Source organism: Crocodylus siamensis, chromosome 5, assembly GCF_052110815.1.
Source record: "Crocodylus siamensis isolate JL-2025a chromosome 5, ASM5211081v1, whole genome shotgun sequence".
Lineage (NCBI taxonomy): Eukaryota > Metazoa > Chordata > Crocodylia > Crocodylidae > Crocodylus > Crocodylus siamensis.
The window spans coordinates 88,575,231-88,594,324 of NC_143399.1; the positions used below are offsets into that span (position 1 = coordinate 88,575,231).

The window sequence follows — 19,094 nt, forward strand, 5'->3', positions numbered from 1 at the left end:
AGGCAGAAGCTTCCGGTTAGGCTTTGCTGCTGCTGCTGCCAGGTCCTACCACCACTGAGTCCTGCTGCCAGCTTCTCCTGCCACTGATGCCTCATCAGGTTTTAGACAGGCAGCCACCTACAGGTAATAATTTTCTAAATTTTAGAGGGGCCTACTGCAGGCTGGATAGAATGACTTGGCAGGCTGGATTTTGCTTGCCCCTGCTATAGGGACAGGCTGCCATTCCAGCATGGAGAGCAGCAAATGTTGCTTCCTCCTTTGACTTAAACCATATAGGCAGCAGTGTTCTGGAACGGTTCCTATCTGGATTTGGCCTTTGACGGCATAACTGGTCTTTCCACATCCATCACCTTTGTGTGCATGCATTACTAGAAATGACCAAGCCATTCTCCTATATTATAACTCATCTATGTACAGTGAAGTAGAGTTTGGCCAATACCCACAGGCAGGGAGCGATGTTTCATATATATACAAAGAGCATAACATTGCCTCAGCTTAATGCTTCTTTCTTTTTCCTAAAAATAAAAAAAAATACCAACAACTCAGCCTGGGTCAATGGAAGTAAATGTTTGAGGGAGAGACAGTTACTGCAGGCACCAATCTCAGAGAGACAAAGGTCATGGATGCATGACGGTTGGAGACAGAACAGGCTGGCTTAGAGAGATCCCTGATTAATAATGGAATATATTATGCTTTGCATTTCTTCTGTGTTGGAAGTATCATGTGGGGACAGGACAGTGAAAACTGCCTTGCCTTTTCTTGTGCTTTATCTATTCTGGGGATAAACCCAAGTGTTGAACCTTAGGGCTAGTAATACATGAGCTTTCATCACTACTGAATTAAAAGGCCCAAAACAACAGTGGAAGGCAGATGTCTCACTGCTGTGCAGAATGAGGTTGCTTTGAGGTGCAGACATCTATTTGGATGTGCCCTGCAGAACACAAAATCAGACTCTGAATCCTTGTCATACTGGTATCTGTCACTTCATGTAGGGGACAAGGCTCTGACATCCCTGTCTATCATGCTGTTTGCATGGATGCCTTGCTGTGTTTCTATATTAAAACTTTGCTATGAGGCTGATCCCCAACCTGGAGAGTCAGTGGATTGCCTCTTGTCAGGTCTCTTCCTTTTGAAAGTCCCTAGGGGCATTAAACTAACCAACATTGTTCTGAGGGTTGTTACACACCAGCTTTCTCATTGTGCCAGGACACAGTCCCCAGGGAAAGTTTAATGGTCTAATATAGGGGGAAAGAAATCTGATAAACAGAAGAAAAAGTGACAGTGTAAAAATGAAATATTGGTCTCTAGAGCTTTGATATATTACAGGTCTATGTACTGCAAGCAGTGTCTGGAAAGCATGATGAATCATATTGATGTAATATGTCAAAAATAAAATTTACCCGTACACCCTTCCGCCAAGCATGACTTCTTAATTACATGTCAACAACTATTTTGCTGGTAGGTGCTTCTTTCATTAGGCAAGCCAGTTATATTCCACACTAATGCTAGCACAAAGCACAAAACCTGTTTTTCGTTGGTTTTTTTGTTTGGATTTGGTGGGGGTGGTTTGCCCCACACTGTATGTGTGGGTTGAGGGGTATCGTAACATCCAGCGGGGAGACACTGGACAAACCCTGCAATGTCCATTCAGACAGCATGCTCACTAGCTGCAGAGGAACTGAAGAATGAGGATTATTCTCACTCGGTGAATATATCCTTGTGGTTTTTTTAGTTATATAACTCATTCCAAGAGTCCATTTTGGGATCCACTAGGCAGACAAATGCTGATCATGATGGGCTCTGTGCAGGTGTAACTGGATAAAATTACATGGCCTGGGTCATACGAGTGATCAGATGGGCCCTTCGAGTCTTAAAGTCTGTGAGCCACCGTTAGGCATTTAAGTAGACATTGGCACCTAAATGTGATTCTCTTCCCCCTCCGAAAAAACAATGAGTGCAAAAAGTAGCTGGTTCTTCCTCCTCTTTGCTTTTTTGCAGCTTAATCATAAGGCTTAGATGATGGTGTGTTACAAAAGTAGGCACATTAATGTATTTTCAGGGACTTGAGCAGACTAGAGAAGTACCACCCTTAGGTAGAATAGGATCTGGCCCTGCAAGTCTATGGAAATTTCCTGCAAACTTCAGTCTTTATCTTGGAATTTGTGGGAGCCTTTCAAAGGCCAGTAAGGCAGGTATGTAGGACACCTTGCATTTGGAAGCTTGTTTAACTTTTTTCCAATGATCCAGTAAAAGATATCACCCCCTGAAAATTGCATAATTCCTGGACCATACCAGCTGCAACATCACTTGAACGCTACTAATGATACCTGGTACGTGTGTCTCCATAAATTTCCCTCAAAGGCTTCTGTGCACCCTAAAGCCTGTCATTTGGCACTAAGCTTAGAGCAAATACAGAAATAGAATACACAAGGGTATTAAAGAAAGATAAAAGAGCTTTAAAAAGATACAACTAAATTAAAAAAAAAAAACTTTGACATTGAAAAGCAGAAAAGATTTGAAAGATGTTCTTCATTTTGTCTTGGCTTTTGGTTCCATAGAAAATGCCCTTCTGTTTTAGAAAGAAAATACTGTGTATGAATTAATGTAGGAAATACATTTCTGTAACTGGACCACTCCTGCAAAATGGAGTACATGTAGTAAGCTTGCTTTTTGGGAAGGAAAAAGGCAATACGAGAGCGAAAAAAGTAGATAGTAGCTCAGTAGCTCCCCATAATGTTGGAAGAGAGAGTCTGCTACAAAAAAATTGCAGTTTCTCACAGATATAAACAAGATGAAGAAAATTATATTTGAGGACATCTGTTATATGCTAGTAAAACATTTGACATATCTGTCAGTTCATTGTTTTTTATTCTGTCCAAAATGTGAGCAGTGTCAGTTTTTGCCTAATGCTTTCACACCTTGATCATGACTTTCCCATATATTAGGATCAACGTTCCCTCTAAGCTGTGTGGCGTGAATGGCCTTGTAGGCATGACTGGCAGCATGGCACGAGTGCACCTGTGCATGCTGAGCAGCTTAGAGGGAACGCTGATTAGGATATACCTCGAACTTCCACTAAAAGCAGTGAGATTTTGAGGTGTTTTCTAAGCTAGGATTATTCCAATTCATTAATTATCCTGTGATTAATAAGTATTTCCCCCCATTTTGAGGCTGGGGAATTGAAATAGGAGGATGATAAGTGATTTGCTTGCAGTGAGCCAGTGGAAGAGCTCTAATTAGAGCTATGAAGTTCAAACACTTCATTCCTTGCTTATTTCACTAGACTGTGCTATCTTGCATCGCAAAGTCTGAGTAAATTTGTCCCAGGATTTGTCCCAGGACTACCTGTTCGTCTGTGGCAGGCACTGCACATTGTGAGACATTAAAAAACAAAATCCACTGAATTACCCCTCTCCACTTTTAAGTACATATTTTCAATTTAGATCTTTTTCTCCTGACTATTATTTTTAAAACACATAGCTAGATTAGTGATTTTCAGTGCTTTATATTAGTCTCTGAATGAATTCTAGGGAGGAGGCTTGTATACTACACTGCGCATTGAGGAAGGGAGCAGGAGAGAAGGACTCTCCTCACCCTGCAGCATGCCCCCCAGTGGGAAGGGGCTCCTGCATCATCACGGTTGCTCCCCCCTTGCCGCTCCAGCAGCCAGCTGGGGGTGCAGCCAGATGCCGTGGGCTGGGCGGATCTGGCCTGCAGAGGGGCTTTGGCCCCTGGTGGGTCCCTCAGTCCTACTAGGCTAAGACACCACTTCATGGGCTTGTAGCTGGAGGTGCTTTGTGGCAGGCTTTCTTGGCAGCCCAGCTGCAGCAGCTCATTTGCTGCTGCTGCTGCTGCTGCTGGCCCCAGCCCTGACCCAACACACCCTGTGCCAGCTCCAGGTTCACCCATCCGGGCTGAGCAGCAGCAATGCAGGAGAAATGGCTGCTCAGCATGGGGCAAAAGCCCCTCCCTCTCCTGCTGCCAGCGCTTTCAGGTGCAGCCACCCCGAGCTGGCACTGGGCTGCCCTGTGTCTCCACTGCATCACTGACAACTCTGGGCTGCCCCATGTGGGGGGAGAGGGTTTTTTGCCCATGCTGAGCAATCGTTTCTCCCCTGCCGCTGGTGCTCAGCACAAGCAGGGGAGCCCAGAGCTGGTGCAGGGCTACCCCGTGTCTTCATCGTGTCACTGTTGCCTCTGGGCTGTCCCATGAGGCAGTGGTGGCAGCAGGGCAGACGCAGGAAAGCCCGGTGCCAGCTCCAGGCATCTGCAGCAGGAAGTGCCGGGAGGGGGAGGGGCCGCTTTTGTCCTGCACTGGCTCTGGGCTCCCCCATCTGGATTGAGCAGCGGCAGTGGGGGAGAAGCGGCTGCTCAGCACAGCCTCTCCCTGTCCCGTTGGTGGGACAGGGAGGGGAGAATTAAACCCCTCACCAGCCAGTTCAGCCAGAATTGGCCACACCTCCGAGAGTTTCCCTGCAGCCGAGGGTGTGCTGTAGCGCCCCTGGCTTCTGGCTTTTTGAAGGTCTGTCTCTGGCCTTAGTGTCTTGTTGGCCAAATTGGTGAGGTGCTCTGCTCCTCCTGCAAAGTAATAAGTTCATGTAGTATCCTCTGTCTTCAGCAGAGGTAACACTCCAGGATTCTTTGTTTGAATTGCTGGGAACACCCAGATGCTATTTCATTACCTAAATCTCCAGCCCTTGCACCATACAACTTGTTCTGTACAAGTGTTGCCATAAATAATCTAAGTTGGGGCGGGCAATTATTTTGGGCGGAGGGCCACTTACCAAGTTTTAGGGAGCTGTCGAGGGTAGCCCTGCCCCTTGACAGTTGCCCCACCCCTGGTCACCATATTGGGACTGTCCCACCTCCTAGCCCCTGACCTTTGCCATTGGAAGCCCCTCCCCTTGCCCTGGAAGTACTGGAAGGTTGCTGTGATCTGGAAACTGTGAAAAAGATGTATATATGTATACAAACACACACAGAAAACATCTACTATAACCTATTTTAATTTTATTTAAAAATATTTTTCTACTGATTCCTGTGTTTACAAAAAGTGTATTGAGAGGTGGCTGCATAATAGCTTAAAATACAGTCCTACTGTGTGATTTGTGTGGGCAGTAAGGGGATATAAGTGGCAGTGTGTGTGTGTGTGTATGTGAGTGCGTGCACACGTGCACGTGGTGGGGTGTGGGTATGGTGGCTGGGTGTGTGGTGAAAGAGAGAGCCGGGGACAGGCTGCTGGCTCCATAGTGTGCAGCTCTAACACACTGCATGTGAGCAGGCTCTGTGTTTCTACAACCCCACCCTGGGTCTGACAGGCTCTGTGTTTCCAACTACCGCCACATTTCCCTGCATTCCCCCCTGCAGGCTTGCCCACTGCTCCCTGCAGCTGCCCTATTCCTGCAGTGCTCCTTGGTGCCTGCCAGGACCCACCACCTGCCGCAGCCCCGCTGTGACTCCGCCGCTTGCCGCAACCCTGCCACTCACTGTGGCCCACCATCTGCCGGGGTGCCCCCATGGCTATTCTACCCGCCGGGGCCCACTGCGCTGCTGCCACCCACTGGGCCTCTGCTGCCCACCAGGTCTTGCCTCGGCCCAGCTGCAGCTCTGCTGCTCTCTGAGGCCCGCCACCCACAGTGGCTCTGCTGCCTGCCGGGTCCCGCTGGGGCCTGGCCGCAGCTCTGCCACCCACTGGCTCCACTGCTCTCTGGGGCCCAGCTACAGCTCTGCCACTTGCTGGGCCCACTGCCTGCTACCGATCCACCACCCACCGCAACCCCACCAGCAGCCAGGGCCCGCAATGGCGCTGCTGCCTGCTCTGGCTTCACTGCCTCCCAGAGCCCACCGCAGCCCTGCCACCTGCTGGGGCCCAGCCGTGGCTCTGCCACCCATCGGGCCCACTGTGCTGCCTGCTGGGGCCTGCCGCGGCCCCGCTGCCCACTGGGGACCAACATGGCTCCTCTGCCTGCTGTGGCTCTGCTGCCTGCTGTGCACCATGTGGGTCCTGCCACTCCCCGCAGCTGCCGCTTCCCGTGCTGCTCCCCATGGGCCCCCCTGCCACCCCACTGCTCCATGCAGTTCCCACCACTCCCCGCAACCACCACTTCCAGCCACTCCTTCTGTCCAATCTTACCTTATTTTCCACTCAGCTGGAAGGAGAGGGAACAGCTCCAGAGGCATGGGGCCAGAAGTCAAAGAGCCTTCTGGTTGGGGGCTGAGGGTGGGAAGGGGGTGTGGAGCTGGGTGGAGCCAGGGTAGTCTTGTTGCTCAGCCACAGGCTCCCACTGGGTCCTGCTGCCACTGCGTGTCATCTTTGACAGGTGGCCACGGGCAGATATAAATTAATTTTCTAACATTTTTAAAGGCCCTGTGGGCCAGATAGAGAGGGCTGGTATGCCGGGTGCGGCCTGCAGGCTGTATTTTGGCCACCCCTGTTCTAAGTCCTAACAGCAGTGATATTTTTGATATAAGGTGTTTTTCCTTCCAGGACTTGGAATACTAGTGTTGCATGATATTGCATCTTTTTACTAATAAATAATCAAGGGAAATATAGGTCCAAGGACTTTGGTTTCGTTTTATTGTGCTGGTATGCCTCAGTGTTCTTAATCTGAGAAAAACCAAGAGACTTCATTGTTGTGCTGTGCTGCTTTCAATTGCTGCAAGTGCTGTTTTTGTTTTTCCCCTTGAGGAATCCAACCTTGAGGCATCTCTGAGATTCAGAATAGTGATGCTAGGTGATACCATCAAGTTATCTCAGTTCTGTGTCCGTTTTCTGCAGTTTAGAATATAACATGTTGTGAAATTTCAGTCTCTCGGTAAATTGCACTGTATGTTTAAGGAGAAAAGAAGCATTTTATGTAATATAAGCAACTGCTTGTTTTTATTTCTGCTGGTATCAGGGTACAGAGTGAATGAACCATTCTTATATAAATCTACCAAAAGATTGAAACATCCAGCCCTGAAGTGCTCTGGATTGTAATGTTATCAACAGCTTCCTAGTAGCTATAGGATTAACAAGAATCTCATAACTATTCAGGTTTTCTTGGGAAAACATTCCTTGGAGGTTGAACTAAAATTAGTCTGAAGAGTTGCCAACATCCAGAGAAAGGGACCAGACTCAACTTCTATTAATTTTAAAATTTATTAAGGTGTTGTCTTGATGTAGTAAAAAAGTGACAGTGTAAAGACATCCCTCTTCATCCAACAGACTAGCTCATTAAGTGCATTCATTTAGTAACAAGAGTAAGATTTTATTAGAGTACAATTTAGTTTATCCTTTAAATTTGAAGGGACAGCAATCCAGAGCCTGTTCTACTTATACCTGGTAGCATTTTGTGGATCCAAGGCTGGCAGTAATTCAAGCCAATTACAGTATGTTTTAGAAGAGGGTGATGGTATGCATGAGGGTTGCTAGACAGGAAAACTGTAGGGAGTTCCTTCTTTCCTCCTAATACTCATATACAGGTACTACACTTGATCTCAGCCAGAAAGAGGCACAGTTGTACAGGAAGAAGGTGCAGTTTTGCCATCAGTGAAAGTCTAGTGCTGCAAGCAGATGTTTCCATGCTGAAGGGGGCATGTTTTTACAGGGTTGGGTCATGGTTAGGACCTTGTGTGCACCAGCCAATTACATGATTGCAGGGAAGTGCTTGCTGAGCATTTAATACAGGTCTAGTAGCATGTACTGGGGAGTATGCATCCCATGTGGGTTCTTCTGAAAGCACCAGACTTCATTCTGCACTGCCTTGCCCTCTGTGCAGCCATTACCAACAGGGCAACAAGATTTGCAGACTGGGTATAAAGCCAGATTGGGACACCCATCTGTGCTCCAGTTTCCACAGGTATAAATTACACCAGAGCCATAAAGATAGGCCATCAGACCTCACAGGTCTGTTCCTCCTTTGTATTCTTTTGGAAAATCACATGTTGCTGCTTGTTATTGTTCAGAATTAAATGTCCCTGAAGTGTTTTCACACACTTTTAGCTCCAATACTAATTTCACTCAGCTTCTTGTTCCTAATCACTTCCTTCTCCTCTTAAATTTCTAGACTCTTTCATCAGTTTCTTGGTCTCACTTGCTTTCTGTCTGTTTCTTCAGGGAGTTGCAACTAGCAGCCACAGGGAACTTGCAATACAAGTCCACTTCCCAGAGGTTCTGGGGTTATCTCTCCTATACTCTTCAGTCACTGGTTCTTGACCGTTTTAGGCTTGAGACACCCCATTTTAGACTCAAGGCACCGCCCCCTCCACCCCCCCGAAAATTAGTTTTCACTGATTTTATCACTCCAGAAAATTACTAGAGCAATTCTCATATTGCAAAAATTACAACAGGTCAGAATGTTTTTAATGCTATAAACCCCTATTTGAAATCTCTCTGGATTTATCTTGTGAATCATGTTTGCATACCTAAGAGTGCTTATCTTAGTGTGGTACTCCACAGCACCCTTGAAAAGATTTCAAGGTGCCCAAGGGCACTGTGGCACTTGGTTGAGAACCACTGACCTAGAATGAGATACAGCCCTGTGCCAGTGGAGAACTGAAGAAACCACGACTCTTCGTTTTTTGAAAAGCCATGTCCACATAAATCTTTCATACTTGAGTCAGTGTTTTAACTATAAATATTTTGGTGCAGTCATTCTAATAGAATATGGGCCTAGGGTAGAAAGTGGCTCATCAGTCAATAGGTATAAATCTTAAGTAGAAAAAATTATGTGATTGATTTAAGGTGATTTATATTTAAGTAGGTTATATGGTGTAATTGGCACTAGTGCCAGTATAGTACCATTTTTCTCTGTGAGTCTTTTAGATGATGATATTTATCACCTTCATGACACATGAAGTAAAAGCAGCAGTGCCATAGAAACATCATTGCTAATGTCATGGTATTCTGCTGGCAGTCTCATACTATGGGCATTTTCAAGCAGTGCAGTGGCTTCCTCAGACTGCAGCATAACACAGAAATTGTCAGTGTGCATTCAGATGTAGGCAAAAGGGGTGTCATGCAGGTCATTCCCAAATCATTGCTTATGGGGAAGCTCCTTTGCACTGCACAGCCACATAACATGGGTCACTGGCACTACATATTTGGCCAAGGAAAGCCTGTTCCAGCGTGAGCCTGCATGGTGTGCAGGTGATGTGGGGGTTTAATTAGAAAGAAAATAAATTTTGAAGTTGTCAGGTCCTTGTCTGACCTTTGGCTAAACTTCACAGTCCTATTCAGCACTGAGCTTTCCAGAGTTCGCTCTCCCTCTACCCTTCCCACCAATCATTTCTGCCTATTCACCCACCTCCAATAACCTGTTTCTGTGTGCATTTTGCTTTCCTTGGACTTCCATTTATATTGACTATGTAGCAAAAGAGATATCTTAAATAAAAACAGACAAAAAATTCAGTGTGTTTATATACCAGTCTTTTTGGAAATTAGCTTGAAAACATTTTACTGTTTTTCCATTTCCTTATGCTAAAATCTGATTTAAACATAAATCTAATCATCTTAGGTCATTAGGATATTAATCATTAAACATATGCCCCAAGTACAAAGTCAGTTATTTAGTTATTCAGCAATAAATGTTTGTTACTTATCAAGTATCTGCTTGGTTGCCTTCAAAGAAAGTAAAAGTAAAAGTTGATTTTATGGAGATTATGGTGCTTCTTTTGTACTAAGATTGATGCTTGTTTGGTGGTAGAAGTTGATGCAACCTCTCTATCAGCTTCTAGAAACTTACCTTTTAGGAGTGTCCAGAGAGTTACCTTCTCTTAGTCTACAGGTCCATTAGCATGATACTGTATGAACCAGGTCTTATTTTACCAGGGTATTCTTGTGAGAAGTATACAATCTAGCAGAACTAAAGGAGAATGGGGTTGAGCTCAGTATTTTTGACTGTCTCAGGAGAATTCTTTTTACTGTGCAAAATAATTGTCATTCTGTCTTCTAATGAAGGGTCTGATTCACTACTGTGTTCCAGTGATTCCAGTGCAGTTACGCTGGTATAAAATGGGCTAAGTGTAAATAAATGAAGCTTAGAGAGGCCTTATATACTTAGAGTAAGCAGCTTGCCCAGCCTGCTGGCTTTTGGGAGATGGATTTTGCTCTCTGAGGAGCTCCTCAGCCAGTTCTCCCAAATAAAACACAGTCATTAAGCAGCAAACAAGCAAACACACAAACAAACAAAAGACCCTTCTGCCCTGTCCTGGGCAATAGGAGGAGAGCCCTTGTCTCTGGCCCTTCCATGTAGCAAGCTGTTCTGCTCACAGCTTACTTTCTCCTCCCTTGATAACTGTTCAGGGACCTTTTTAAAGTACTATCCAAATGCCCTGCATTTAGGCTTTCTCAACAGGGTTGACTGTTCCTTCATGAAGGGGCAGACTGCCCTGTTATGTTTATCCAGGGCCTGTTTGCAGAATAAGCATTTTTCAATAGTGTAGTTTGTTGCTACAAGTTGTATTTCTGAAGAATTTTGTCATAGGCTCCTGCCATTCCTGAGAATGTGAGAAACTGGATTTGGATGCAGCACTCGCTTCTCTAGTCTTCAAAGAGTTTTCCAAAGTAATGTGCAGATGTATAAATCATTGGAATATAAATTAGTGAAAACTTAGATCCAAGAACTGTTGAAGTTGGGGGCAGTCAAATCCTACCTCTGGACATGAACCAACTTTTTGCAGTTTGAACTTACCTCTTGTAACCTTGTGCTGCCAGGTAGGACACAATATTTCAACTGTTCACTGTTAAAAAGTGAAGTGTTGTACATTCATTTCTGCACCTACCACTTACATGGTTATTAGAATTTCGTAGTATCTGACTTTGTTTTCATTGTTAGTATTTGGAACCCAAATTCAACTTCTTGAATCAATAGGAGCTTTATTAGAATTACTTTTTTCTTACTTGCATATAGTAAATATGGTTGAAACTAAGAGGCAAATTTTCTGAGTAAGGAGTGGGAAAGGACTGCAGGACAGCTAGAGCTATTTGTTACTCCCATCACTGTCTATGCAAGGGCAGTGCATCAAAGCAGAGAGACATTCATGTTATAAAATTTGACATTGTCTGCCATATATTTGAATGATTTGGAGACTGCTGATATACATGTACTACCATTGGCTTCACAGGGTTCAAGTGAACCCTTTACTACAGAAGGTAATCAAATATGGTGATGTTTTGTTCAACAAGAATTTAAAATACTCCCAAACAGGAGCATGTATTAGCATAGCTTCTCTTTGATGCTTACCTCAAATACTTCTGTCACCATAGCAGAGTTCCAAGTAAATGTGTATGATGCTACCTACATACAACACAATGCACCTCCATTTGCAGGTATATTTTAAATACCCAAGCCTTGTGGAGAAATGATTAGCTTTGTTTAATGTTATTAAATTTTGCAACAATACAGAGAGGTAGAGAAGGAAAACAGCCCTGACAGATGTATGGATTACAGTGTGACAGGGAGAAAAGTTATGATTAAGGTTTCTGTCTTGTGGGAGATCAGTCCAGATGATTATAGTGGGCTCTTTTAAGCTTAAAGTCTCTAAAAAAAACAAGTGGGACAGAGTGGTTTTGATTATTTAGATCAGGTCTATCCAACCTCCAGGCAGCTGGGGGCCACAGCTTTGTGGGCTGCAGCCCTGGGGGCCACGTGATGTGCAAGCTGCAGACTGTGAGGACCACTAGCTGTATGTGGCAGTGGAAGGACTCCGTGGGCTCCCGGCTGCCATGCATACAGCACCTCCCCCAGCTTATCCCCCTCTTCAATGCTGCACAGACAGCTCCCTCCCACCCTTGCAGAACAGGCAGCCCAGCTCCTTCTACCGCGCACACAGCACCTCATTCTCCTCCCCTCTTGGCCACAAGTGCCACTAGCCTGCAGTGCCAGCAACCTTGCATGTGCCTTTCTCGTGCACGGTGTAAGCAGCCTGGCCTTCTCCCCTGTCATGCACACAGTTCAGGTACTGTGCCCCCTTCACTGTACACGCAGCTGGGGCACACTGGCCCTCCTGCTGCACCATCCTGCTCCCAGATTCAGGCGCAGGAAGTGGAAGCCAGAGGAGAGTGGGGAGCCCAAAGGACTCAGCCGCTGCAGTAGGAGCAGTGGCAGGAGGGGGGCAGTGGTAGCTATGCCAGGAGCTTGCAGGCTGCGTGCTAACCATTCGCACACCATACACTATCCCCAGTTCCCAAGTTAAACAGCCCAGACTTAGACTAGCAGGTTATGTGTAGGTATCCTTGCCTTATTTGTTTTCATACATGCACTATTGCCTGCTGGAATTCACCATCTAGCGCAAGGTGGCAAAGGTCTACAGCAAGGCAGCAGCCCTAGATTTCAGGAGGGCGGACTTCAATGAGCTAAGGAGAAAAGTTGGGGAAGCATTGAGGTCCCGGAGGGGAGGGGAGCCAGATGTCCAAGGAGAGTGGTCGCTTCTTAAATAGACGATCCTCCGAGTCCAGAGGGAGGTAATCCCAACATGGATGAAAGGGAACAGGAGGGCGCAAAAGCCACCATGGCTCACCAAAAGCATCCAGGAATGTCTCCTAGCTAAAAGGGAGCCGTGCACCCAATTGAAGGGAGGGTCATCGCCAGGGAGGACTATACTGCAGTTGGTTGGGGATGCAGGGGGGCAGTCAGGAAGGCCAAGGCGGAGATGGAACTGGGACTAGCTTCCCAGATCAAGGACAACAAGAAGTCCTTTTTTAAATACATAGGGGGCAAAAAAGAAGGTTCCGGGTAACGTGGGGCCCCTGCAAGACACACTAGGAAATTTGGTCGTCACACCAGATGACAAAGCTAACCTATTTAAGGATTTCTTTGCCTCCATATTCCTGAGCAGGGACCGTAACAGCCACCCCCGCTTTGGGCCCCCCTTAAACCTCAGGGGAGGTGCACCTAGGCCAAGGGTTAGTGAGGAACTAGTTAGGGAACTTCTGGAGGGACTGGATGTATTCAAGTCAGCTGGTCTGGACGATCTCCACCCTCGAGTACTGAGGGAATTGCCTGAGGTCATTGTGGGACCCCTGGAACAGCTTTATGAGCACTCACGGTGCTCTGGTGTGGTGCCAGAGGACTGGAAGAGGGCCAGTGTGGTTCCCATCTTCAAAAAGGGGAGGAAGGAGGACCTGGGAAACTATAGGCCAGTTAGTCTTACCTCAATCCTGGGTAAGCTTTTTGAGAGAATTATTCTGGCACATGTCCACGAGGGGCCAGCAGGGGAGATCATGCTTGGGGGCAACCAACAGGGTTCATTAGCAGCTGGTCCTGTCAGACCAACCTAGTGGCCTTCTATGACCAGGTCACCAAATCCTTAGATGCAGGGGTAGCAGTAGACATAGTCTTCCTGGACTTTCAGAAGGCCTTTGACACTGTCTCTCACCCCGTTCTCATTAAGAAATTGGGGGACTGTGGTGTCGACACCCATACAGTCAAATGGGTCACCGACTGGCTGGAGGGCTGCACCCAGAGAGTGGTAGTGGACGGGTCATTTTCAAGCTGGAAGGACGTGGGCAGTGAGGTTCTGCAGGGCTCGGTCGTCAGGCCCGCACTATTCAACATCTTCATCATTGACTTGGACGAGAGGGTAAAAAGCACCTTGTTCAAATTCGCTTATGACACTAAGATGTGGGGGGATGTGGGCACGCTAGACAGGAGGAATAGGCTACAATTGGACCTAGACAGGTTACAGGGGTGGGCAGATGAGACTAGGATGGGATTTAACACTGACAAGTGCAAGGTGATGCACCTGGGGAGGAAGAACCAGCACCATACCTACAGCTACAGTACCTGCTGGGGAACCCCCTTCTTGTCAGTACACAGGCAGAAAAGGATCTTGGAGTCATCATTGATGCCAAGATGAACATGGGCTGGCAGTGTGGGGATGCAGTCAGGAAGGCCAACTGCACCTTGTCATGCATCCACAGATGCATCTCAAGCAGGTGCAAGGGGTGATCCTCCCCCGCTACGTGGCACTGGTCAGGCGGCAGCTGGAGTACTGCGTCCAGTTCTGGGCGCCGCACTTCAGGAGGGATGTGAACAACTTGGAGAGGGTCCAGAGGAGGGCCACGCGCATGATCAGGGGGCAGCAGGGCAGGCACTACCAGGAGAGGCTAAGGGACCTGAATCTGTTCAGCCACCATAAGAGAAGACTGAGGGGGGATCTAGTGGCCATTTACAAACTAGTCAGAGGGGACCAGCAGGCATTGGGGGAGTCCCTGTTTCCCCGAGCACTGCCAGGAGTGACCAGGAATAACCTTCACAAACTGGAAGAGGGTAGATTTAGGCTAGATATTAGGAGGCACTACTTCACCGTCAGGGCGGCTAGGATCTGGAACCAACTTCCAAGAGAAGTGGTGCTGGCTCCTGCCCTGGGGGTCTTTAAGAGGATGCTAGATGTACATCTTGCTGGGGTTGTTTGACCCCAGTACTCTTTCCTGCCATGGCAGGGGTTCGGACTCAGTGATCTGCTCAGGTCCCTTCCGACCCTAGAAACTATAAAACTATACAAGACATCCTTGTTGCATTTTGATTTTGAAAATTTGGATTTTCCAAAACGCTCAGAGTTGTTTTAATTAAGCTTCCACTTGAAGCTTTGACAAACATGGAAATAATCTGCAGTATTTTTATGCATATCATGAATATGCATAATCTTTGGGCTTGATGGACTAGGTTTCTTGATAGCCATTAGAATCAAGTCTAGTTAGCTTTGGGGTTAGAAGAACCAGGTTAATAATGGTAGATAGCTTTATTGTCTGTTGGTTATATGGATGACATGATGATTCTGTTCATGGGATTTGCGTTCTGAAGAAGTGCGTGCACATGAATGCGCGCGCGTGCACACACACACACACTCTCTCTCTCTCTCTCTCTCATATGGATAAAGTATACTTAGACAAGCCTGGAAATGTTCAACAGAGGTCTTTGGAACAGATAAAAGCCTCTGAGATAAGAGGAAAACTGTTGGAGAGGCTGGATTATTTAGTGAGGCTTAATTATTCAGAGGTACTTGGGTTGAGTAAAGCTTGACTAAAGTGGCAGGGAAAGGCACAGATTTAAGAAAAAATATAAAAATGTGGTTTCATATGGTGGTAACTAGCCCTGTTTCTCCCTGCTTATTAACTTTCTATGAATCAAAAAAACACACCTGTCTTTTTAAGATCTTCTGAGTTACTGCAAATTCCTTCTGGTCAGAAGTTCCCACACAAAATTCTGTAGGTGGGCCTGGGTCCAGGTGATTAACTGAGGAGAATATGGTTGATAAAGAGAGCACAATGTGGACTGCTGAGTTGGTCAGAATTGAGTGGATAGAAAGCTGACTGGATCATCGGACTCAGCAGTAGTAATCAAGGGCTCACTGTCTAGTTGGCAGTCAGTATCAAGTAGAATGCCCCAGGGCTTAGGCTTGTGGCCAATTTTTTTCAATATCTTCATCAGCGATTTGGAAGATGGGATGGATTGCACCCTAATGAAGTTCGTGGATGACATTAAGCTTGGGGGTGTAGTAGATAGGCAGTACTCAGATAGGCAGATAGTAGAAAGGATATGAGAAATTGGAGAGAGTCCAGCGAAGGGCAATGAAAATGGTTAAGTGTCTGAGGCACATGACTTCTGATAACAACCTGTAACTACCTGAAGGGTGGTTTCAAAGAGGATGGAGCTAGACTGCTCTCAGTGGTGTCAGATGATAGAACAAGGAGCAAGGGTCTCAAGCTGCAGCAAGGGAGGTTGGATATTAGGAAAAACTTTCTCACTGAGAGGGTGGTGAAGCAGTGGAGCAGACTACCTAGAGAGGTGGTGGAATCTCTATTCTTGCAGGTTTTTAAAGCCCAGGTCGACAAAGTCCTGGCTGATCTAGTTGGGAAGGCCCTGATTTGAGCAGGTAGTTGGACTAGATGACCTCCTGAGACCCCTTCCAACACTAATTTCCTGTGATTATATGAAATACACGAGATGCTGCGGTTGCTTAATTATTAAAGTTCCCCACCCTCACCCTCACTCCCGCAGCATGTGTAAAGATGCCCATTAATGTATTACTTGTTTTTATTTCTTAAGGAAGAGAATGAAGTCTCGAGCTCCCCCTCCACCAGGCCAGCCTGCCACTGCAAGTAAAATCCACAGTGAACAAAAGCCTCCCACAGATGTGGAAGTCATCCCTGATCAGAACCTGGTAAACATGAAGGAAAATATAATAAATAGGATGGTGGATGTCACAGTCATTTTGCCAACTGGAGAGGAACAGAGGAATACTGTGCAGGGAAGGTAAAGCATCACTGTACCCTTTCATTTTGGCACCTCTCCTTTTCCTACCTTCACCATCAGTCTAGGTTGCACTCTGCATGTGGCGCCCATGCTGGACTTGACCTGTGCACCGGCTCTGGCACGCAGGGATGATATATCGACCTGATCCAGACCGACCCTGTATCCATAACATAAGGACAGTTCAGTGCAGATGTGGTACATGCTCTGACTGGCCCTGAGTATCGTGTCCAGCTCAAGTGCCAAGTCTAACACTGTGAGGGTTTTCCATTCTTTTTAATAAGTGTGCCCCTGGAGGCTGGACGCAGGGGGTGGTATGCAGCTGGACGCAGAGCAGCAGGAGCGTGGTGTCGTGGATGGCAGCAGAGGCTGCTGCATGTGATCTCCCCCTCCCCCTCCCCCTGCTTCCCTGGCATCCAGCTGACTCCTAGGAGGCAGCGGTGCAGGGTGGTGGGTGGCAGCACTCCATCACCGCCCACTAGTGCTTGCTCCTTAGGGCCTTCCCAAGTACCCCCAGGTGACAATCCCTAACTTAATAGAATCAAGCCAAAAACCACAGCAGATTCAAGGAGCTGCAGGATCAAAGGAAGGTAAATCTTATCACTGCTGTGGTGTCACAGGTGTAGGACAGCATAGAGAAAAGAGATTATAGGAGATATTGGGATCCAAGTACAGAACAAAAGAACAGGACTAGGAAACAGAATGGATTTCGGAAATGAAAATTGCTGTTCATCAAAACCAAAGAGTTTAGATATCTCATCAGCCAATATAGACAACATCTGATCACTGTGCCATAAATTATGATTATCATATAGCATCTCAAACAAAGAGAGCTAGTATTAACTTTGTAATGAAGGAATCCCTTTTCTTCCAAAAACAAAAATTTGTACTACGAAAGAAAATGTAAGAGGGGGGAAAAAACAAGGCTGAGTCTGTTTTGTTTATATTTATACCTGAGCCTGCTTTAAGCAAACTTTAGTTTGCTTTTCATGGATGGGTCCTATGCCCATGTGCCAATATCAGAAATAAACCAGAAATCACCAATTGGTGGCATTAGTGGCCTGTGAAATTTAAGAGTTACTGAAAACTATTACACTATCCCTAGCCAGACTGTTCCCTTTAGGCTAAATGTTTATGGAAGCTGAAGTGGGTGAATTATCCCAGCAAGGGTGTGAAATAGATTATGTTCAATGAGGCATGCAGCACATTGTCATCAGTCTGTGTACAGGATTCCTGTGGGTGGATACAAATATCAGGACACAGAAGGTGAAGCTGGCTCAGGGTTAGCACTGGTCACGTTTGTAAAGATGTGGAGGTTGACTGCAGTTCAGATATTATTATTGTTATTGTTATAGTTATTATTTACATAACATGCAGAAATACTTGATGCATTTATATGAACTGTCTTAAGTCTGAGACATGGGCTGTACGACTTGCAAGAACAGCTATTCTCATTTTGCACTTCTTTCTCAGGCCAACTGTGAATTACAAAGACTTTCAAAAGTCACACTGTAATGGAGAAGGAAGTTCTATGAAGGGTATTTAAGTGGGAATCAGTTGTATTTTTACGTAAACTTTTGAGACAGTTTTCTTTAATCAATAGCATGCTCCATCCAGGAAACTTCTGCGTATGTCTTCCTACCTGCTCCCACAGGCACACTCCAAACCCAGAAATACACTGGTGTGGCTGCTTTGGGCTTCTCCCCAGCAGCTGCTTTCAAAACTTTGGTCTCTGGCATGCTGGAAAAGAGTTGCTGGGAATGATCCAGAGCAAGCTCACTGGCACATTTCCAGGTTTGGAGTATGCATGCAGGAACATGCAGAGAATGCTCAGGAATGTCTTGGCAAGAGCACATAGTGCAAGAAGGAGGTAAACCCTGCTCTTCATCACACTGACATAAAACCAGAGTAATTTTAGTGACTGAATGAAAATCACTTGGAAATAACCTGTGTTTCAGCAAGCAGAATATGTTTGTGTGTATTCTGAAAAGTCTTATATTCTGGGGGGTGGGGAATAAGAAAACCCTTACCCATTTTTCAAAATCTGCCAGCGGCAAAGTTAAAAAGATGCAGCTGTTGAAATCAGCATCATGAAAGACAGCAGACGAACAGTAAAGGGGCTCTGTCTTTTTGAAAACACTGGTCCTACTATAATTGCAAGTAACCTTAGATAATTATAACTGAACAAAGAGTTGGAAAAAAAATCTCTTTTTTTAACAGTTTCTTCTGTTTGCACATCTGACAGCATTTATGCCCAGTCAGGATTTGTGTTGCTGAATAGATCCTTATAAATATTAACAAGAGACCAGGACAACTCGTATAAGAAATGCTTTGAATGTTATTTTTAAAAAGAAAAAAAGTCAGATCATATTATTTAAAGAATATTGTATCAAAAAGTGGATTATCTTTTTCAGAAATTGGTTTATCAAAGTAATTTAAGTTGATCGTGTTCCTTTAATGCCAAAGATACCAGCAGTTCTTCAAATACCCAAGTTGTTCCACATTTTAGAAATCCATGCTGTAGATTTAAGAACAGAACTTCACTCTTAATTAGCACTGTTCTAATAGTATGAACAAAGAGGTTGTTTTTTTAGAACAATTTATCTCCATGAACTCTAGTATAAAACATACTTTCCTGCTGAAAAACCAGACTTCTCATGCCAAAGTATTCATGGAATACTTCTTTTAAATGACTAATCAGTGCTTGTACTCTTGTATGACAGCTGCAATATGTCCAGACACTAAATGTGTGATTCTTTCATTCTTAAGCTTTCATCAGTTTAGCACAAACTGCTGGCAGGTGAGAAAGAAGAAGGAAATTAAGATATTGAGAGAGAAAATAAATGGAAGAATTTATAAG

General features: G+C 45.6%; 1 protein-coding gene across 7 annotated transcripts in view; it reads left to right on the top strand.

Annotated features, from left to right (window-relative positions):
* The window catches only part of COBL (cordon-bleu WH2 repeat protein), a 255,404-nt gene that overhangs the window by 53,292 nt on the left and 183,018 nt on the right, over positions 1-19,094 (top strand). For 6 of the 7 annotated variants that reach the window (XM_090049648.1, XM_090049650.1, XM_090049646.1 and 3 more), the window contains exon 2: positions 16,031-16,237. In XM_090049648.1, the coding sequence (XP_089905774.1) occupies positions 16,031-16,237 (207 nt within the window). The remainder of the gene's footprint in view (positions 1-16,030; positions 16,238-19,094) is intronic. The other variant, XM_090049652.1, reaches the window with a different exon arrangement.